Here is a 24,184-nt window from a genome sequence, read left to right as displayed (position 1 = left end):
CCCAAACTGTGCCAAATGACACATTCGATAGCTTTTCTTCATTTAAAAAGTAATTTTAGATCTAGGATCAGTCTAGGCTACAATTCAATATTCAAAATCACACAGATAATGTAATATAGAGCATCAAAGCACGGCAGTGAGGCACACAAATTGTGCAACATACCCTAAGGCCAAACAAAAGAACACAGAGAGTTAATATGTTCTGACATGTCCCTGACAAATACGATTTCAAATGTCTCCCTCCACTGAACACAAAATGCTCACCCTGTGCTGGACTTCACAATTGGAGTGTGCAAAATAAACCTGTTATTACAAAGAAAAACAATACTACATAATAGCAATAAAACTTTCATTGGAATCTATTTTTTTTTTTTATTGCCTGTTACACTGCTATTTATAACTTCATATTTCACAGCTTTGTGCACTCTCAGCTCCACAACAGAATCCTAAGAACCAGCTACCTACAGCACAAAGCTGCTCAAGACTGACCCAGGCAGCTGTATGCAATGTGTAATTACGCACACTAGAAGGTGCTATATGTTCAGCTCAGCTGGGAGACCTGTGCTCCAAAGCAGGGGGCTTTCCCAGTACCATGTACAAAATCATCCGTATCATCTGTATGGGCTATTTTTTCTGTGATCTGTCTCCAAAGCAAACAGGGACTTAGTAGCAAATTTCAGTGACACTGAATGTTTTTAGAATCTGAACATACTAGGGCATTCAGGCCTCACACTTTTAAGATAAAGCAGAGGGAGTCTGAGCAGTCAGTGAAATCATATAATGTATGTTGTGTTAGTAAAAGAGACTCAGAGAGCTGCGTTTCCATTTTCTAAGTTTCTACAGTCTACAAAGCAACGCAAGAAACAATACAGACTTGTGTCTATCACATGGTCAAAAACACACTTGCTGAGAGTTCACAGCTGCCCACCGCTCGGGAATACAGGCCCCTGTTCTCCACAGTGAACTATCCTCTGAAACACATTTCTCTCTGATCACCCACACACACTGAATATTCAAGGTTTGCTTTCTCTTAAGCGCTCAAGCATTCTCTATCTACATAGATTTTGGCATCCTGGAAACTGGTAAGCACCGTTTGAGCAGCTCTATGCACTAAGCTACCATAGTTCAAAAGCATTCTTTCTTTGGTTTTAAAACAAGCACTTGCTTACCTTATCACTCGTGTCAAAAATAATCTGATGAATGCTTGTCACTTAGTTTAAAAGAGGACTGGAAATTGTATAAGACTGAATGATATTTCGAAGTTCTTTTTTTTTTTTTTTTGAAATAAAATTATATGATATAATTAAGATTAAAATGATAACCTAATTATTAATGCATGATATATAGTACAGACCAAAAGTTTGGACACACCTTCTCATTCAAAGAGTTTTCTTTATTTTCATGACTATGAAAATTGTAGATTCACACTGAAGGCATCAAAACTATGAATGAACAGTGGTGGACGAAGTACACAAATCAAGTACTTGAGTAAAAGTACAGATACGTATAATAAAATATTACTCCAGTAAAAGTAAAAGTACTCCTTTTTCAATCTTACTCAAGTGAAAGTACAAAAGTACTCAATTTTTTATGTACTTAAGTAAAAAAGTACTGAAAGATAGATGTTTGCAATTTTATATAGGCTACTTAATTTAATGTTATATTAGCACATATTTTTTTCAAAATACCTGGGATTTTTTCCAAAATAACCACTATATGGAGTCAAGATATATTTTTGTTGTTGATATGGACTATGCTGATGAGAGTAATGTTCACTGTGAAGCTTACACTGTGATGTACCTGAGAGAAAACAGAGTTGACCATCTGTTTTTCACCAATAAGAACAAAGTAATTTAAAGTTTGTTTTACAGAACATCAAAGTTACAGTACAGACCAAAAGTTAGGGCACACCTCCTCATTGAAAGAGTTTTCTTTATTTTCATGACTATGAAGATTGTAGAGTCACACTGAAGGCATCAAGGGCTATTTGAGCAAGAAGGAGAGTGATGGGGTGCTGCGCCAGATGACCTGGCCTCCACAGTCACCGGACCTGAACCCAATCCAGATGGTTTAGGGGTGAGCTGGACCACAGACAGAAGGCAAAATGGCCAACAAGAGCTAAGCATCTCTCGGGGAACTCCTTCAAGACTGTTGGAAGACCATTTCAGGTGACTAGCTCTTGAAGCTCATCAAGAGAAAGCCAAGAGTGTGCAAAGCAGTAATAAAGGTGGCTACTTTGAAGAACCTAGAATATGACATATTTTCAGTTGTTTCACACTTTTTTGTTATGTATATAATTCCATTTATAATTCTGCATGTGTTAATTCATAGTTTTGATGCCTTCAGTGTGAATCTACAATTTTCTTAGTCATAAAAATAAAGAAAACTCTTTGAATGAGAAGGTTTGTCCAAACTTTTGGTCTGTACTGTAACTTTATATATGACATGATAATAAGGCCTGAAGTTAGGAAGAACATATATAATTATATTTTCATAATGATTTTTTCCTTCTCAAACCTTGTCTATGGTTTAAAAACTAACCTGGCCAAACGGGGTGCATCTCTTCCCACTTTAATAATTACTGTAGTTACCATGTTCTGAACATCACATCCTTTCTTTTCTACCCAGATGTAATCTCTCTCTCTCTCTCTCTCTCTATATATATATATAGGTGGTTGAATAAAAATATTTGGACATTATTTATAAAAATTACCTCAACTTAGCACCAACAAGCTTGTTAGCTAGACAGTTAGCATCAGCTAACAATATTTACTTATTTTCAGTACGGTTATGAATAAACATTCATGTCTGTCTACTCGTCTAGTTAATCCAAACAATATACATATGTATAACGTTACTGTTGATAAACAATTTAAAAACAGACGTCACATAGGACATTTTAATAAAACTGTTAACATTATGGCAGCGGGGAATTTGAACGTGCATGAGTTATTGTATTTAATCTGTTTTATTTAAAGTTTTTTTTTTTTTTTACCTAAAATTGATGTGTCTGCACTCGAGCATTTCAGTGGGCTTAAATAGATCACTCTTTACAACGGATTTAGTTCCCAAACAACTGAAAATTTTGACCTAAATATGATTTTCAGTTACAATAATTAATCCAAAATTTCGACATAACTTACTTTTAGCAACATCAGACGCACGCGCGCTCACAAGATCTCCCGCTTCTTACTTCTGGAGACTCGCACTAAACGGTTCATTTGAATCAGTGAGTGGTCGACTCCAGAACAGCTGCAATCGGATCATTCTAATTCCTAAACGAATCGTTTGGTGCGATTCGCGATCCGATTTAAAAGTTTATTTTGAAAAGATTCAGTTCATTCATGATGAATCAGACACCGCTTGCGTCTCGGAGCACGTGATATATTATAGGTAGTAACGATATGTTTTATGAAATGTAGTGAAGTAGAAAGTACGATTTTATGCTTCGGAATGTAGTGAAGTAAAAGTAAAAGTTACTCAAAATAAAATTACTCAAGTAAAGTACAGATACTTGAAAAATGTACTTAAGTACAGTAACGAAGTAAAGCTACTCCGTTACTGTCCACCACTGTGAATGAACACATGTGGAATTATATATGGAATTATATACATAACAAAAAAGTGTGAAACAACTGAAAATATGTCATATTCTAGGTTCTTCAAAGTAGCCACCTTTTGCTTTGATTACTGCTTTGCACACTCTTGGCTTCTCTTGATGAGCTTCAAGAGGTAGTCACCTGAAATGGTCTTCCAACAGTCTTGAAGGAGTTCCCCGAGAGATACTTAGCACTTGTTGGCCCTTTTGCCTTCTGTCTGCGGTCCAGCTCACCCCTAAACCATCTCGATTGGGTTCAGGTCCGGTGACTGTGGAGGCCAGGTCATCTGGCGCAGCACCTCATCACTCTCCTTCTTGGTCAAATAGCCCTTGATGCCTTCAGTGTAACTCTACAATTTTCATAGTCATGAAAATAAAGAAAACTCTTTGAATGAGAAGGTGTGTCCAAACTTTTGGTCTGTACTGTATATGTATGAAATTACTTTATTATTGCATTGTGAAATAATACTAAATCTGTTTCAATATCCGACCTATATCAACCATATATTTTTATAGGGAGAGATACTCTGACAACAAAATATTCTTTCAACAGACATATCTGTCAGTTATCTTGAAAACAGGGTGGGAAAGGATCAAATGTGTCAGAGAAGGCTTTCCAGGTCAAATGACCCTCTTACGGACAGCTATCACAGTCATGTGGGAAACATATTTGCATCTGTCAAAACGTTACAATAGCAAACCAGGAAGTTTGACTACATTCCCTGACCATTAATTCATTTGCCTACTGTGGATAAAAGGGGAAGCTGGGATTAGGCTGCCATAGACTAAGCTGCTTAGTTTAAAATCATTTAAGATTTCTCTGTGGACCTAAGATAGGTTAAACGAATCTTTAACCACACTTTAGGAAAGAGCTAAATAAGCAGCCCAGACATTAGGGTGAACAGCTAAAAAAATGTAACACACATGTACAAGATAACATGGAATGTCGTGCAATTATATCAAGAGCAATCTACACAAAACTAAGACCTGAATGTAAAGTCAGAAAGTGAGCCAGTACCCTCTTTTAGTCATATTGATTTTTCCACCAGAGCTGTTCTCTTTATTATGCTGGCATCAGTGAAGGATCTAGGGAATTCTGCAAAGCTTGAATCTAATGAATCACATCCTGTTTTGGGAGCTATGTCGTGATGGGGTCAATGAATTGGCAGGCAATTATCTCTCCAATGCGAGAAGACCTAACAGCTTCTTTGATTTGTACTGTACACTCACTTTACCTGCTCTCACTTTATCTGAACCTGCTTGAATGGCTCTCAACTAGATCTGTAAATTCCACAGTGTCTTTCTCCATATATGTCCTTTATTAACTATTTTTCTTTTCTTCACTCTGCTTCTTGTACACTTTTAAACATTTTACAACACCCTCTCCCAAATGTCAAGTTAAGCCCTTGTTTTCAGTCCCTTGTCATCTAAATCCTCATATTCTGACTTAGTTTTGCTTGAATGTAAAGGGGAAGTCGTGGCCTAGTGGTTAGAGAGTTTAGCTCCTAACCCTAGGGTTGTGGGTTTGAATCTCGGGCTGGCAATAACACGACTTGGGTGCCCTTGAGGAAGGCATTGAACCCCCTAACTGCTCCCCGGGTGCTGCAGCATAAATGGCTGCCCACTGCTCCAGGTGTGTGTTCACAGTGTGTGTGTGGGTTAAATGCAGAGCACAAATTCTGAGTATCGGTTGCCATACTTGGCTGAATGTCACGTCACTTTACTATCACTGTGGTGTCCAAAACCTTTTTTTTGGGGGGAAGGCCAATGTCCTATAGAGTTTGGCTCCATCATGCCTCGACACACTTACATGGAAGTTCTAGTATTCCTGACAACCTACATTAGCTGGTTCAGGTGTTTCATTAATAAAAAGCTCTGCAGGATAGTGACACCCCTGAACTATTAGGAACTAGGCTGCTGTAGAATCTGTATCAGCAAAAGGGTAAAACGGACATGGTGTCATCGAAATCGATGAAATCACCCTCCTGATCACACTGATAAAAAAGTTTCTAGTTTGAGCCATGTAAGGAGTAACATAGGATAACATTTTCTATTTGCATACTGTTGTTTAAACTTAACCAAAATTTTTGTCAAATGCTATTTACCTGTCCTGACCTCGAACCTCCATACTGGGACACTGGTGGCAGCCTTGAGAGGTGAGTCAAAAGGAAGGGGGATGGAGATGTGAATGGGTTCTGACACCTGCACCTCAGTGCCGTTGGGCCCAGTGAGCTGAACACACATTGCAGCTAGAGCAGTTAGCTCCACCCAGCTACTGTTGGTTCCTGAATCAAGGCAGACAGTAAGAGAAAAAAATGGATTCAACTCCATGAGGCCACTTTTGCAAGCCTCTGTTTACTGCAGTTTTCTATGCAATGATGAATTTTTAAAGTGTGGGGGGTAATGCTAGATGCAAGGTAACTCCACAGAAACATTTTCTTTGAAGAGGTGTTTGGCTAATCTCACCTGTTGAGTTGTTTTCCAAGGCAAGAGGGTAAGGAAACCCCCCAAGCTCATACTGACTGCGGGAGGAGGTGAGCATTGCAGAGAGGGTGATTTGAGAGCTGTTTAGGGGTGGTCGGATGGTTCTCCTCTGAAGCTGTACCCATGGCTGTCTCCGGGATCCTAGACAACAGGGATTTATAAAAGACTAATAAAAATCTACAGGTATAGTGAGTACGGATATATTAATTAGGAATTTATGGTTTGTGACAAAGAATGAAGTCATAACTGTTTCGCAAATCATTACTACAATGTCTGCCCTGTATGACTGCTGTTCTGAATAAGTTATTGCCAGTTATTACTTCCCAGCCCTAATAATGAGCTGCTCTGGGTGTTATAGTGATTCATTTCTCTGCCATAACTGCTTTGATTTACTCTCCTCTCTTGCCTGTCAGAGAGAAGAAGTTATCTCTTCCTCTCCTCCACTTGGCTTGCTTTGTGTGGAAGAGGAAAATAGGAATAAGGGAATAAGAAGGCCTAAAATATAAGCGTGCATCTCTCACTGTAGGCTGTCTGCTCCGATTAGTGCTGGGTTTACAGGTCACTGATCAGCCCAGACATCTAGGATAGCATGACAGTGCTTGGGGACCACTGAAAGCAGGCAGGCTGACACTCCTTCTTTTGGCCACAGTTATTCATTTATTTACTTATCATATCCAGCAATTGATGAGATGTGAAACTAATACAGCGCAAATCATCCACAGGAATCTCTAAAATTAAACCAGATACCATTTGCCTAACCGTCTCCTTTTGAGCAACAGGAACAAACATAAATACCAGCCTTTAAGACAAGCGTAAGATTCAATTGGGCTATAAAAAGCAAAGATAATGTGATAGCTTACTCAGTGACTAATATCTTTAGGTTTCTGTCTCTTAGTCTAATTGCATACCATGGCACAGGCAGCATTTCACATCTTACATGATGACAACCTCAACTGTTGAGACCTCCTTCTATCGGAGAGATGCTCAATGATAAACATCACAAATGTCAGCTGGCTTCATGAATAGCAGGAACATAACTGCATATAAAAATATATCACCTTAAAATTTACAGACGTCATAAAAAGTAAATGGAAAACAATGAATTTCTTATTACTGACCATTGTGTCTCCCCAAACTTCTAGCTTTCCTTTATTCTCTTTTTGTTGGGCAACTGGGCCTACTTTGAAATGCTACCAACATTAGCCAATATTAGTGAAGCAGAGCAAAACCTTTCTGGTCCAGAGGGGAGTGTTCACTGACTCGTATCATTCTAAAGACGGACAGAGAGCTATTGAGAAAATGAAAACCCCTGAGGAAGTCAGCTCACCAAAGAGACATACTACTCATGAAAAATAACTAAAGTGATCTTCCCTCAACTGCACCAGTCAATTTATCACCATTTCCAGCACTTAACTAACTAATACTAGTACTTACCTTTTCTTGTCTTTTATATTCTTATATGCGTTCTATACTAGACTAACTGAGACTTGTCATGGCACTTGTTTACTGTTGATGTTCTCTTGTTGGTCTGATTGCTTCTATTGTTCTCATTTGTAAGTCGCTTTGGATAAAAGCGTCTGCTAAATGAATAAATGTAAATGTAACAAAGACATAGATGTTAGTAGCCTCAGTGAGTCTTTTTTACAGAGGGCTGTTTGAATGCTATAGATTAGTATTGCTGACCTTGGGGTCAAGCAGTCTGAAGAAAACAATGAGAATTAATGATGTTAATGCCTGCTACTCACTCTGGTGTAGGTGCATTCAATTGTGAGAATGGCCAGCATTATAATGACCATTATTATAGGTCACAGCCAGTAATATAAACTTCATTTGCAAAGTATTTATTTCATTTTCAAAATAGGCTTTGTTACAAAGTTGTTAAAATATAAACAAAAAATATAAACTGTCAGCATATATTTTGTGATACAAACTATTATTGTGATCAGTAGGAAATTAGGTATGGACATTTTTCAATATTGTATAAAAATAGTTGGGCTCATAAAAAAACAAAACAAGTATTTGTTTAATTAAATGATGTTTAACAAGAAAGACATTATTTTTTAATCAAGTTTTTGACATCTTTTCTGAATGTGCGCCAACACAGGCGTTCCTAAGACACAAAGATAATGGTGTGCTAAGGAAAGTTTCTGACAGCGCTTTGTGTTTTCTGTTCTTAAACCACTTTCCCCTTTTCACACGTGATCAAAGTAATTCCAAACATCGCGAGGCAGACAATGACATTCTTGGATCAAACATATTTAACTTGTTAACACGCTCAACAGTTCCACCCAGTGCATTTAGTTCTTTAGTTTGCTGGCTTAGGATTTATCATGGATTCCCTGCATTTACGGCCAGCAAAGCAAAATGTAGTAAAATTCTAATTGTGTTTTTATTTTTCAAATAATATACATATTAAAGGGGGGGTGAAATGCTATTTCATGCATACTGAGTTTTTTACACTGTTAAAGAGTTGGATTCCCATGCTAAACATGGACAAAGTTTCAAAAATTAAGTTGTACGTTTGAAGGAGTATTTCTGTTCCAAAAATACTCCTTCCGGTTTGTCACAAGTTTCGGAAAGTTTTTTTCGAGTATGGCTCTGTGTGACGTTAGATGGAGTGGAATTTCCTTATATGGGTCCTGAGGGCACGTTTGCCGGAAGAGCGCGCGCTCCCGTATAGCAGAGCAGAGAGAGGCTGTGCACAGACAATCACTGATCAGAGCGAGAGCATCGCAAAATGTCACAAAAGGAGTGTGTTTTTGGTTGCCAGGGCAAGACAACCCTGCACAGATTACCAAAGAAAAAACAGCATTAAGGGACCAGTGGATGGAGTTTATTTTTACAGAGCATCAACGGAGTTGTGTAAGTGTTTGTGTTTGTTCCCCTGCATTTCGAAGATGATTGTTTTACAAACATGGCCCAGTTTGACGACGGATTTGCGTATCGTTCATTTCTTAAGGATGATGCAATCCCAACGAAAAAGGGTCACGATTGTGTGTTGGAACCACAGGCGGTGAGTAAAACTGCTTAAAATATCTCTGCCTCCTTGTTAGTGCGTCCGCCTCCCATCGGAGACCCGGGTTCGAGCCCCGCTCGAGCGAGTCCTTGCTGCTGCTGCTCTCGTTCAGTTTATTTTTTTTTATTTAAGTTTATTTGGATAGGGACAGATACAATAACATAGATAAACTTTGACAGTCATCTGATGCATGTATCATAATGTTTTTAGCTAAAGCTAATTTACAACACTTGTCCCTAAGTAGGGCTTTTTGGTAAAAAAGAAAAAAGGAAACAAACAAATATAGTTTCATTCACATCAACATTAATATAATAACGGAAAAGAAAAAGGCTAAAAATGCAATACAATGGGAAGTAATACAAAAGTACTAAAAGTATACAGAAAGGACAACCTCAGAAGACTAAATATGAGAGCAACTTTGTTCCTGAATTAACCACAATTTGATTTTTTTTTTTGAAGGTGGCTAATGTTGGGATGCATTTAAGATGATCTGGTGCATCTAGTACTTTGCTGTCTTGTTATTATTTTGCAGAGCGGTAGTGGAGAAGCATCATTTAAGCATTTGAAGACCAGTTTAACCAGATGCAGAGAAATAAAATTAGCAAAACTTAAGATCTTATATTTACTTAGAATTTGGCAGTGATGGTACCTTATTCTCTTCTTGTCTAGAATTTTCAAGGCTCGGTTGTAAAGACACTCTATGGGTTTGACTGATAACTGATGAGCTTGAGACCATGTGGTTAAGCCATAAGATATGTGTGAAAGAATCATAGAATAAAAAAAAATAAAAGCACAGTCGAGAGTCAGATAGTTTCTTATCATCATAAAACAGCTCAAATTGGCCCTAATGGTTTTACAGATTTTCTTAATATGACTTTTAAAATTCAACTGATAATCTATATTTATTCCAAGATACTTCACTTCAGGTACTTGTTCAATAAGTTCCCCATTAATTTTTATGTTCAAAAGTTGTGTTGGAGGTAGTTTTTGAATAGAGAAGCAGACAGAGTTTGTTTTTTTAGTATTAAGAGTTAAACAAGATGAGGCCAGCCAAGATAATATTCTTGCTAAATTAGCATTAAGTTTGTCAGCCACAGAGATACATGTATCAGCAGATGCATACACCACTGTGTCATCTGCATACATCAGTAGACCTATATCTGGACATACTACGTCTGGTAAGTCATTAATATATAGACTGAAGAGTATAGGTCCCAAGACCGTGCCTTGAGGAATGCCTGTTTTAATTTTAAGAAAAGTGGATCTCACACTATTAATCACAACACACTGTTCACGGCCCTTTACATATGATTCAAACCAGGACAATGTTTTTTTGGATAAGTTGAATTTAGCTAATTTTGAAATTAATGTGTTGTGATTTACTGTATCGAATGCTTTTTTTAAATCTAGAAACACAGCACCAGCTACATTTCCCTGGTCAAGTGATTGTTTGATATTTTCAGTTAATAGACAGATTGCAGATTCTGTGGAATGGTTGGTTGTGCCTGAATCCAAATTGCATAGGACTCAGATACTGGTTTGTCTCAAGATAGTGCATGAGTTGTTCTGAAACAATCTTCTCTAAAACTTTAGATAAAGCTGGGAGAAGACTGATAGGTCTGTATTTACAAGACATTTTGTCATCTCCTGATTTAAAAATTGGTATAACTAGAGCATATTTCCAACCATCTGGGAATTGTCCTGATTTAATGGATATATTAACAAGATAGGTGAGAGGCTGGACCAAAATGCTGCTATATTTTTTAAGAAAAGCTGTATCTAAATTAAAAATATCTTTTGAGAAGGTGGTGTTAAGGTCCTGTATAGCTTTCAAAACAGCTGTCTCACTAACCTCCCTGAGCTGAAATGAGTTATCTTGACCTTCAAACAGGTCTACTTTTGTTAGGCCTATATCGTTACAGCATGGAAAGCTTGATGCTAGGTTGTTAACTGATTGTATAAAAAAGTTATTGAATTCATTAGCAACTTGTGCATTATCATTGATGGTGTGTTCACCCATTTTAAGTTCATATTTTGTTTGGGTGAGATTACCCTTTGGATTTAGTAGGCTGTTTATTTGTTTCCACATTAATTTGCCGTTCCCTTTAGCCTCTGTTAGAGCTTGAATATAATAATTTGATTTAGACATTCTAAGTTCTTTGACAACTTGGTTACGCAAACCTTTAAATAGTTTCAAATCAGTGTCCCTTCGGGTCTTAATAAAAGTTTTCAAGGCAAGGTCTCTCCTTTTCATCAGTTTTCGAATATTATCGTTCATCCATGGTAGCTGAAATTTCCTCTGGGATTTCTTTTGCTTTTTAATGTATTTATCTACAATACTCCCAATAGCAGACATAAGCTTATTACAGCAATCGTTTACTTTATCAAATTGTTGAAGCTCATCCCAGTTAACACCCTTTAACTCTTTCTCAAATTCAGTCTGCTTTTTACGAGGTATTTCAAGTTTAAATAAGTACCGATTTGAATTTAAAAATCTACTCATTCTTTTCTTTGTCAGTTTTCTTGCAATTAAAATCATATTATGGTCAGATAGACCAGTAACCAAATTATATGTTTTTATGATTATGTCAGGTTTGTTAGCGAAAATTAAATCTATTGTTTGAGTATTCCTGGTGATACGCGTAGGGGTTTCAATCATTTGAATAAAATCATGTTTAGACGCAAGATTTTTAAGTTTTTTCCTGCAATGTTTGTCTATCCAATTTATATTAAAATCACCGAAGACAAGCACCTCATTCTTCTGCTTAAAATTTTTAAACATCGCATCCAAGTTTTCACAAAGCATTGCAGTGCATGCCGAGGGAGGATTATATACCACTAAAATATAAAATTGCATACTTTCCGACAATATTACATTAATACATAGACATTCAGTTGACATATCAACAGTTGGATACATTTGCTTTGCGTTGAATGTGTCCTTAATATAGATCAGTACACCCCCACCCCTTCCCACAGTTCGGTCCCTTCTAAAACATGTATACCCCGGAACATCGATTATACTAGTTGGAATTTTATCATGCAGCCAAGTTTCGCTAATACATAGAAAATCGACGTTGGACTCAGACAACAATATCCTGATCTCATCTCGCTTGGGAAATAAGCTTCTGATATTTAAATGACCTCCTAAAATACCTTTAGGCTTTGCCGTGGAATCCCAAACCACTCTGGCATGATTAACAGTCTGAAAGAATAAAGTTTGTCTCTGTTTAGTCAATGCTTGTGTTTGGAGTGATCTTACTTTGTCGGGGACAGTTCTTATTCGCCGACCAGCACTGTTAGCTGAGCGGTTCAGGGAACTCGCAAAGGCCAGCTTGTTATCCACCGTCGCGCCGGCCCCAGTCAACCCCTCAACCGCGCAGGTCGTTCTCTCCGCCTGCTCCGCCGTCCCTCCAACATCGCGGAGCTGCACGTTCAGGTCCCCGCGCCAGGCTCCGTCCTCGCCGGCGAACAGAGACCGGCCATCCGCGAGCACTCCAGGTAGTAAGGAGCCGATCGAACCAGTGTCATCCAGGGCAAGAAACTCCACTCGCTGGCGGGGAAGGAGGCCCGCCGCGCCATCAACAGGTGCACCCACAGATGCACCCACAATGCCCGGCCTGGATTGAGCTGCACATCTCCCGCCAGCAGTACCAGAAGGAAAAGGTATGATGCCGCATAGGATTTGTTTGCTTTAATGCAGTTGGAGTAACATTTTGTTGTGCGTAAAGTGCGCCTTGGATCAAAGATTAAAAAGGAACGGTAAATGATGAGTTGTCCATATCCGAAGTTATACAGTTGTATTTTCTAGGGAAAAAGGCTTATTTGATCATTTCTTACAAACTCTGATTGGGTTCTGGATTTTAAGAAACCAGTCTTAGAGGCAAAAAATGTGAAAAATACCGCTGTAGTGCAGATGAACAGCAGGTAGAGACTCAAGTAGAGACTCAGATGGCATTGATTGTTTGTGTGCCGTCTCTGGCGTTCAGGTCGTTTCTGATCAAAACGCGCACATATACTTTGTTTTTTGTTAGATATCAGCGGTGATTGCATCGGTGTTAAAAGCTTGACCAACCAATATTTAAGATGTGTGGATCTAACAAAGAGATGAGTAAGTCTGGAAGAAAGTGCAGCAAACACGGAGCCCCACCAACCGTGTGTGCGCGCCATCTAACCATCCATTTCAGCCTTCACAGCTGTCACAGCTTCCAAACGCTGTCAACGCAACTGGCGCTCGTGATTCTTTAGCTCCGCCCACACGTCACGCCTCCAGGCGCTCGTGTTTTTCCGGGAAAAATCGGTACAGACTATCTTTCTCTTATGAATATAATAAAACTAAATACTTTTTGGAGTTATGAAGGATGCAGTACTACTCTATAGGTACTCAAGATTAACATGATATTGAGTGAAAACGAGCATTTCACCCCCCTTTAAACTATTTGTGCACACCTATATAAAATGGTGTTAAAAATATTCTGGTCATACATTCCACCCCCATATGGTAGTCAGTCAGTTAATCCAATCAAGTATTACTTATGTAATCTTTAATATTACATTATTAATACATTAATATTAATAATAAATAGAATGCAGCGGCAGTTTACTGTCAGTTGGACTATTTTACTGATGTCCTTGGAACGTTTCTGGAGCTTGTGTTCTGAAGATGAACTAAGGTCTTATGGGTTTGGAACAACTTAAGGGTAATTAATGACAGAATTTTTATTTTTGGGTGAAAGTCATTATTATCAATGTCTGAATTCAATGGAGATCACCTGCCATTTTGTCAATGGAATCTGTTCATGCAAGCAGGTCTCAGGATATTTCAATTTAACTCACACTCCCTCTTGATTCTCACAAGTTTATTCTCAAATACAAAAAAAACAAAAAAACACTTCCCTCCCTTTTCACCTTGCCTCCCTCTCTAGTCAAATTGCACATGTTCTCAGTTTCAGATGTGCTTGAGCTCTGTTGGGAGATGGAGACATAATGCCCCTCTTGGCCAGAGAATGGAAAAAAATAAGAAGAGAGAGGACATTATAAGACTGATTTATGCATAGTTTTAAGATAGATTTAACTAGAGATAGGGCTATTAAAATAAAGTGTTCTTTTTTGTAAAGTGGTTGTAGTCACTGCAAATATTGACAAGTGTATCAAAAATTGCAATTCGATTCAATTGTTCTAAATTCACATTAATTAAAATGCACCTAAAGACATCCAGATATACAAACACGGCATACAACAATGCCCATTGAATCAAAACATTCAATTTCACCATTTATATTTGCATGTTGCTAAACAAACCATGAAGCCCAAATCAATTGAGTAGCTTCTTTTCAGGCTGTCATGCGGTGAACACTAAAATCCACCCACACTACGAGTTTAGGCTGTTTCTGTCTGTACATTTGCTTGACTCACTTTTCATTAAAATGTTCCAAAAAAACATAACCCAACTCTGCAAAACAAATACTCTGAAGGTCCATGTTTGAACAAAACAATTAAGTCCCATGCTGAATACAGGAGGCATTAACAAGCTCTTTACAACAGAGGTCAGCAGCAAACCCTCACTGACAGACCAGCAGATTTCAGATCAGGTTTTACATGACACGTTCCTCCCACGCAGCAGAGACAGATATGCAACACTTTAATAATAACCCCTCCTATTACAAAATGCACATTCCACTGCCACTGCCAAAGTTTCCATGGTAATAGGTTTTGAAACATAAAAAAAACATGCTAGTGTGAGTCCTGATCTCCGTCTACTTCTATCAAAGCATCATGTTAGGGTTCTCTGAGGGTGAATGATGCAGTGCAACTTAAATGGATGCCTAAACATACTTAAATTTACATTTATATCATTATATCATTAAGTAATTTCCTATGTATACACACACAAAACGTTCTATTCCATAAATATATAAATATAATAATACAAAACAACTTTCTCTACAACTCTATACTTAAACTTCTGCTCTAGTAAATAAAATATATTACAAATATAATATAGCATTTAAAAACATGTATAGAAGTTTTTCATTATTGTCCTATTTTCACAATAGACAAGTTTGTTAAAACTGAAACCAGAATCCTGCAATTATCTGAGACTGATTTAACAGCTGTTATTATTACAGCTGTTTTTATAAAAAAATAAAAAAAAAACTACAAAAAAATTAGTTTTTATTAATTGAAATAAAGTTTGAATTGAAATCAAATAAAATATAAATATTAGATAACAAATTACTTGTATAAATAAAAGTAGCTACATTCAAAATATTATTAAATTCTATGATAGTTTATAAATACTACAAAAACACAGTGTTTCACAGTGGTTTGACATTTTAAAATAGTTGTTTATAGACTGATTGTTGAGAGTTTTGAAATTCAATTCAAGTTCATCTATCTTTAGCTGTAGGTCAACAACTGTGGTATGACGCCACATCCCGATGACAAAGGATCATAGTTGTGGCCAATTACATTACATTATTAGATATACTGTTTATTTCACTGGCTGCTTAAATAACATTTAAGTTTAAGCTTTTTTAATTAGATGGAAAGATCTAAAATAGAATGTAAAGCATCTGTGACCTCCTGCCAATTTTCACTGTATCCAGTTTCAGTATCACTCAAGCCAGGAAATAAATAAAAATAAATACTTTGGTACAGTAATGTACGATTACTTAAGGACTTGTTATTAAAATGTATAAATCAGTCAGCAAGGCCTTTTTCTGTGCTGGGCCCAACAAGTTGCCCATTTATTTCTGGAGCAGCTTGGAGACACTGATGGTATTCTGGTGCGAGAACCTCTTTTACTGAATGTGAAGAGGGAATAAGAGCAAGCTGTTGTGCTGTCACAGAGGAAGAGGGAATGGGAGGACACTGAGTGCATGTAACTATAATCACTGAGCACATCAGGGACACCCCTATATGCACGGAGAGATCAAGCTCATTAAATTAATACGAATCAGGCAGAAAGAGCTGCATCAGGATGCCTACACACAAAACACATGCAAGTCCACACCCAAATGTTTAATGTCATGACTGTTACCATCTATTTGCATTAGTTTACATCCAGCTGGTCACATTATTGCATTTGTTAGCCAGCAAAGTTGCAGATTTAAAGCTGTGATGTGAGAAAGCAAACTCTGAGCACCAGTCACACAGTTTTCCGTTAAATTACCTTATATTTGTCACAAACCATAATGACAAAACACAATGTATTGTGCATTTTTCAGCAAAATGTTTGTCTTTCGAGATCTCCTAGATGCGACGCGGTGCAGTGATTTTGCCTGATGTGTGACTAACATATTTTGATATTTTAATTAGATAATCAAATGTTTTCAAACAAGCAAATAAAGTGTGAGAGTATACCAACAATATCCATATGTATGTCATTTCAGTGCTATGGCCTTTGTAGATATTTATAGATGATCATCTTTAAACATGACTGTTGAAATGAAGTAGTAACATTTTACAATAAGAGTTCATTTGTAACATTAAGTAAGGTTGATAAAAGACATTTTATTTACTAATACATTTTTAAATTTTAAAGCTGCTTCTGTTAATATTAATGAACTATGAACTAACTTTACTTATCAATATATAATTAATATTATTATTTGTATTCATTTTCAAAGTATGGTTCAGTACTATTTTTTTTTAATGGTAAAGCACTATTTTAGTTTTCGTTAAGTATACATTTGAAAAACTACTGGTTCATTCATCAAGGATATGCAGGGCTTTGATATTCAAGTTACATATTCAAGGCACATTACATCATACTTAGAGGTCCATTGGGTAAAATTACTTCCCACCCAGAAAGCATTAACCCTAACCCTAACCCTAACTAAAAGTCACTTTACCACAACTATAATTTGAGCCATAGCACTCTCTATTAAACACTGACTGGCACTGCAAAACACACAAGCCACCCAGGCAACAGAGGCAGCAGTTTCTCAACACAGGCTGCAGTTGCCAGAGGAAACAACCTCTTTCCAAAGCAAATGTGTCATTTGATCACGTTTGTAAATCTTAATGACATTTATTGAGCGTGCAACGTGGTGAAATCGCTAGCAGGCATTGTGTCCAGTCTCAGTTAAATTGTGTCTGCTTATTGGCCGCTCTTGAGATACGAGGTCATGGTGTTAGCCTGATTATTAAACACTGGATCTCAGATTCCAGCCTGGCTGAACCGCCACAGAGACATAAAGCATAAGTCAAACCATCTGAAAAAGTGTGGTACTCATATGGTTATCATAGGTATGAGCCCAAACTGTGATGTACTGATCCCTTTCTCACCTTAGTAATTCCCACTCCCCTTTTCATACCACTATAAATAAAAAGATTCAGTGTGTTGAGAGTTGAGGCTCTTTAAGGCTATGGTTAAAGGGACAGTAACCGTTTACTCACTCTCATGTTGTTTCAACCCTTTCTTCTGTGCAACACAAAAGAAGATTTTTGCAGAATGCTGGAAACCAAACAATATTTGAGCCCATTTGGCTACCACTGTAAATGACACTGTTTATTTCTCAATATCTTCCTGTATGTTCCACAAAAGAAAGTCATACTGGTTTGAAAAGACATGAATGAGAACAAATCCTGACAGAACTTACATTTCTGGATAAACGGTCACATTAAGGCTAAAAACAGAAGAAAAAAAACACCCTCACCTGGAGAACCCAACAGTAACTGTACCACATCGTCAAACAGCAGGAGAGTGGCTGGTCTCTGGGGAATTAAGTACAGACTTACGGAGGCGTATACTGAAACACAAGTGAGAGAGACACAAAAACAGAAGCATTAGTACACTAGCTTTTAAATATTTAGGGTTAGTATTGTTTTATTTTTGAAAAGAAATCAACACTTTTTGTCCGCAAGGATGCATTAAATTGGTTAAAAGTGACAGTAAAGACATTTATAATATTACAAAACATTATTATTTCAAATAAATGCTGTTATTTTGAACTTTCTATTCAGAAAATAATCCTGATTAAAGTATAAGCAGTTCCACCAAATATCTGAATCTGAGTCCTCACATCATCTCATTAGTAGAGACACAGGCCCTATTTACACCTGGTATTAAGATGCATCTTGGTCGATTCCAATCACAAATACATGATGGTAAATACAGGTGTTATTAATGGGGTGTAAAACCTTTTGAGCTTTTCCACTTTAAACCACTTCCAGAGGTAGTCGAGTACATTAGATAGTATTGCTCTCGTAATGTGGACGATCATGGATTTGAACAGCCACAAAAGAATGCCTCCTCTCTGCCTTCTGACCTAAAACTAAAACAATATGGGACGTGTTGTTTATTCATGTTAGCCAGACAGGATTTAAACTTTGCCATCTGGAATCGTAAGTTTGGGTTTAAGGCGAATGTTCAATGTTCTCTTACCAGTCCTGATTCTAAAACAAACTTGTGTGTACTTGTGATTCAGTCGACCAAAATGTTTCCTAATACCAGGTGTGAACAGGGTCTCAAAGACCTAAAATGGGTGAGTCAGATAAGAAAGATGTCCAAATGGTGTGTACTGTTGGAGGTATTCCAGGACCAGGGTTGGGGTTGTCCTACTGCATCTTAATTTGCATCATGTATATGCTACTGTATTTCAATCTCCATCTCCATCAGTAAACCATCCACCCTCTTTTTATTTTCAGGGATGACTGACCCTGAAGAGCACAAGGCTTTTGTTTTCTTGCTGTAGGAATATACCTCTGCCGTAGTTCACCAGATGTAGCTGCTAGCTCACAGGTGTGAGACATGACTCAGCACGGTCAAATCCTCAGGTTTGCCACACAGCAGGAACCCGTGATCTCACTTCAAACAAGCTTTTGATAACAGCAAGTAAAACCTGACAAAGCTGTATGACTTCCTTTAGAACATTACCACACCATCAGCTCCTTTGGCCTTCAGTGGATTTAGGTTTTGGACCCATCAATATTTTGTCAAGAGGACGGACATCTAAATGTAAACATCAGAGCCTTTGACATATCATGAGAAGGCATGCCAACATTAAATATTTATTTTTTTAGTAGTACATTTACGTGCACTAAAACTATGGTGCCAACAACATCTATCTTTGTCAGCTAATCTAAATGTACCTCACCCTTCAGTGCTCCTCTATGGGCAGGAGGACATATGCTGGCAGTGCTCCAGAAGACTGTTGCATGCTGGGAGCAGAAATCCTGTGTCCATTTCCCATCTGCTATGGCACATTGAAATCTCCCCCCCGCTTATCCACACCTCATGTTTTACAGTGTTTATTTCATGAGAACATGAAGCTCTTCAATCTAATGGAAGCTTATTGACAATAATAATAATAATAATAATAAATATTCTATAGGGACTGTCTGCTTTATATTAAACCGACCACCAGAAGATATCAGGACCCAAGTGCAGAGTATATTACATTTAGATTTCCCCAGCTCTGACATAAAAAAAGCTTGTCACTTGAAGGAACAGACTGTGGGAATCGTGACACAGCCGAGCCATGCTAATTTACACCCGTGCAGTTATGCATACACACACACACACACACACACACACACACACACACACACACACACACACACAGATGCCATGAGCAGAAGGGGCTCTGGTCTCTTTAATATTCTGCTTGGTAGGGCACAAAACACAGAGGCAGTGACAACAATACTGCCCACATTGCATTAGCTAGAAGCTCAAAGAAAAATGCATATGAAGAGAGGGAGGGTCCTGTGCATTAGCAAAGTGGGGTTTCATTTTACATAATTTGTAACTTTAGTTATCTTCTGCTGCATTGTGACAACACAATACACATTTATACACCCCCTGATTTGATAATACGGAATTCAGCCAGTGTCACACCCTCAGCTCGTTCCCTCAGCCCCAGTCACCATTGCCAGTCACCATCCACTCAATCTCCCCTGCACCGCTCACGTGAACCGTCACCTGAATACTGATTACCTGCACCTGCACCAGCAATTACCACACCCTTAAATACTCACCTCACTCATTCACTCACCGGCTGGAATCGAGATTGCATGGACGCTCTTATGGATCTTCTGTCTGCTTCTTGTGGATCATATTGTGACTCTGTGGAGATTCAGACACAGCGATTAAGGGAAGTGACTCTTTGTTGTCTGGCCTAGCCTTGTGCTTGAACTCACCTATTTGATCAGTGCTTGAAGATTCATCGTCTGTGACCACACTTACTTGCTCTGTTAAAAGTCCTATGTTAATAAAGCTTCACGTAAACACTTACCCATCTCCTCCTCTCCTTGTGTGGATGTGACAGGATTCCAGCCCAAAAAAAACAGAACTTCATATCTCCCATGGATGTTAACGCTGCTGCTCAGGGAGCGGCTTCGGACCCGTTCACCGAAATGGTGACTGCCCTCCGCCAAGTAATACAGTCAGTTTCACCACCCACCGAAACTAGTGCTTCCACCACCAACAGCACGCCCCTTGCACGTCCCGCGTGCTATGCGGGTGAACCGAGTGGCTGCAGGGGGTTTATTCTGCAGTGCTCACTGTTCGTCAACGCGAATACCAGTAAATTCCCCAATGAGGCCACCAAAGTCGCCTTTGTGATCTCTCTCCTCACCGGACGAGCGCTCCAATGGGCAGAGGCTCTTTGGAACTCCCAGAGTCCGGTTCTATCCTCATTCGATGCCTTCGCCACCCACCTCCAGGAAGTGTTCGGGGTGGCTCTAACTCCTCTTTCAACCCATGATGAACTCTTAAATCTCCGCCAGGGAGCCACGGAGATTCACGACTACACTCTCCGTTTCCGGACATTAGCCGCCACCAGTGGTTGGAACCAAACTGCCCTGCTAGCTGCATACCGTAAAGGTTTAAAGCCCCAGATCAGAAAGCAAATGGTCATTTACGACGATAATGTCAATCTCGAGACATTCATAAAAAAAACTATAAATGTTGCTCAGCACCTCTCGGCTTGTGCCTCCCCGGCTCCATATACCATCTCTCCATCAGCCAGAACGCCCTCGCCTCAACGAAACCAGGAGGAACCCATGATCACCGACTCCTACCGCCTAGATGCCGCCGAACGGAGACGCCGCATCCAGCAGCGGCTGTGTTTATACTGTGGCGAGGCCACTCACCTGATCCACGCCTGCCCGGTCCGTCCGCCTCGCCCAATGGTGAGTACAGTTTCCATTACCCCATCTGTATCTCACATACCTCATATCAAAGCCCAGATAACCATTAACTCACGCAATCTTTCCATCCATGTCCTGGTGGATTCCGGAGCCGCAAGCAACTTCATCTCATCTCACTTTGTAACCAAGCACCGTATACCCATCACCCAGAATGAGACCACCTACCGTATCACTACCATCCAAGGATCACCGTTAGGGGGAGGCAAAATAACCAGAAGGACACACGAGCTGGAACTCGTTCTGCCCCACGGACACCGGGAACAACTGGCCCTCCTCGTACTTCCTCGCGCTACCGTTGACGTCATCCTGGGTAGGCCGTGGCTGGCCCAACATAACCCACAAATCAACTGGAGCACGGGGGAGATCCAGGCATGGGATCCGGGATGCCAGAGTCACATTCACCGTTCACCAGTCCAGAGTTCACAGTCCGAGCCACCGCACCTTCAATTGCACTCCACCTCCATAGGAAGGCCTGCCCTTTACTCCTCCTACTCCGATGTGTTCAGCAAGGAACAAGCCACCCGATTACCACCACATCGGCCCTGGGACTGTTGTATCGACCTGCTGCCAGGTGCCAAGCTACCACATGGGAAAATATATCCACTCTCCCGTCCTGAGCAGGTGGCGATGGAGGAATACATCCAGGAGGCTCTCGATCAGGGGTTCATCAGACCATCCACATCTCCAGCTGCATCCAGTTTCTTCTTCGTCCCCAAAAAGGATGGCGGACTTCGACCATGCATCGACTATCGAGTGCTAAATGACGCCACCGTCAAGTTCGCCTACCCATTACCACTCGTTCCGGCGGCACTGGAGGAACTGCGTGAAGCCAAGGTGTTCACCAAACTCGACCTCCGCAGTGCCTACAATCTGATCCGTATCCGAGAGGGAGACGAGTGGAAGACTGCTTTCATCACCCCTGCCGGGCACTACGAATATCAGGTTATGCCCTATGGGCTTGCTAACAGTCCATCCATCTTCCAGAGTTTCATGAACGAAATATTCCGTGATTATCTCCACCAATTCGTCATTGTCTACATAGACGATATCCTGATCTACTCCCGGAACATAGAAGAACACCAAACCCATGTCCGCCACGTCTTACAACGACTCCGAGACCACCACCTCTACCTAAAAGCTGAGAAGTGTGAGTTTCACTGCACTACCGTCTCCTTCCTCGGATACGTGATCTCTGCGGAGGGAGTTCAGATGGAGTCAGCCAAGGTAGATGCTGTGACCAACTGGGCGGAGCCCACAACGGTGAAAGAACTCCAGCGTTTCCTTGGCTTTGCCAATTTCTATCGGCGCTTTATCAAGAACTACAGCCTGCACTCTGCTCCTCTAACATCCCTCCTAAAAGGAGGTCAGCGCCGGCTGCGCTGGACACCCCAAGCTCGAGAAGCCTTCAGCCATCTTAAACACCTCTTCACCTCAGCGCCCATTCTTCGACATCCTGACCCGTCCAAACCGTTCGTCGTAGAGGTGGATGCGGCCAATCACGGCATTGGAGCCGTGCTATCCCAAAGGTCTGGTGAACCTTGCTCACTCCATCCGTGTGCGTACTTCTCTAAGAAACTCTCTCCTGCCGAATGCAATTATGGAATCGGAGACCGTGAGTTGTTGGCCATTAAACTCGCCCTTGAGGAGTGGCGGCACTGGCTAGAGGGAGCTCAGTTCCCATTCACTGTTGTCACCGACCACAAAAATCTCCAATATCTGCAGAATGCCAAAAGACTCAATGCTCGTCAGGCTCGGTGGTCACTCTTCTTTGCTCGCTTTAATTTCCAGATCACGTATCAACCAGGTCACAAGAACACTAAAGCAGATGCCCTGTCCCGTATGTACTCACCAGATCCAGACACCAACAAGCCTGATTCAATTCTACCACCCTCCGTTTTCCTCGCGCCTATTCTCTGGCAGATCGACGAGGAAATCCGAGCCGCCACCCTCGAGGAGCCTGCACCTCCGGAGGTACCCACGGGTCTAATGTACGTGCCCACCAACCAGCGACTCCCCCTACTGGAAAGTACGCACACGTCACCTGGCTCAGGACACCCTGGCAGCAGGCGAACCCTCTCGCTCATCCAGCAGAAGTACTGGTGGCCTAACATGGTTCGTGACGTTACCCGGTACATCCTCGGATGCTCGGTCTGCGCCGTTACCACCACACCTCGTCAACTTCCCGTGGGTAAATTACAACCACTGCCCATTCCTCGCCGACCCTGGACCCATCTAGGGGTGGATTTCGCCACTGACCTTCCCCCCTCAAGGGGGTATACTACCATTCTAGTTGTTGTTGATCGTTTCTCTAAATTCTGCAAACTAATCCCACTAAAGGGTCTTCCCACAGCGTTCGAGACCGCCGAAGCCCTCTTCACCAACGTGTTCCGGAATTATGGCACTCCAGAGGACATTGTCTCGGACAGAGGACCTCAGTTTGTCTCCAGGGTCTGGCGAGCGTTCTTCCAACTCCTCGGAACATCCGTCAGTTTATCTTCTGGATATCATCCGCAGACCAACGGCCAGACCGAGCGGAAGATTCAAGAGATCTCACGGTACCTCCGTACTTACTGCTCCCAACACCAGGATACCTGGAGCCAGTATCTGCCGTGGGCTGAGTATGCCCAAAACTCCCTTCGCCAAACCACTACAGGCTTAACCCCTTTTCAATGTGTTTTAGGCTATCAACCACCGCTGTTTCCCTGGTCAGGAGAAGTCTCTGAAGTGCCCGCGGTAGATCACTGGTTCCAGGAGAGCGAGAGGGTGTGGGACTCAGCTCACGTCCATCTCCAACGGGCAGTTCGGAGGCATACAGAGACCGCTAACCGACGCAGATCGCCTAATCCCGTCTATCTACCTGGAGACAAGGTTTGGCTCTCCACTCGGGATATCCGCCTCCGACTGCCCTGCAAAAAGCTGAGTCCCCGCTA

General features: G+C 40.4%; 1 protein-coding gene across 4 annotated transcripts in view; it reads right to left on the bottom strand.

Moving 5' to 3' along the window:
• Positions 1–24,184, bottom strand: part of fam171a2a (family with sequence similarity 171 member A2a) — a 48,194-nt gene that overhangs the window by 4,165 nt on the left and 19,845 nt on the right. For 3 of the 4 annotated variants that reach the window (XM_052543698.1, XM_052543705.1, XM_052543712.1), the window contains 3 exons: positions 17,762–17,854; positions 6,065–6,223; positions 5,704–5,883 (listed from right to left, as the gene is read on the bottom strand). In XM_052543698.1, the coding sequence (XP_052399658.1) occupies positions 5,704–5,883; positions 6,065–6,223; positions 17,762–17,854 (432 nt within the window). Of the gene's footprint in view, positions 1–5,703; positions 5,884–6,064; positions 6,224–17,761; positions 17,855–20,098; positions 20,170–20,338; positions 20,367–24,184 lie in introns of those variants that run through there. The other variant, XM_052543709.1, reaches the window with a different exon arrangement.

The sequence above is a fragment of the Carassius gibelio genome, chromosome A3 (genome assembly GCF_023724105.1).
Source record: "Carassius gibelio isolate Cgi1373 ecotype wild population from Czech Republic chromosome A3, carGib1.2-hapl.c, whole genome shotgun sequence".
Classification (NCBI taxonomy): Eukaryota; Metazoa; Chordata; class Actinopteri; order Cypriniformes; family Cyprinidae; genus Carassius; species Carassius gibelio.
The sequence above is the reverse complement of the archived record's forward strand: the minus strand, read 5'-3'. Positions and strand labels throughout refer to the sequence as shown.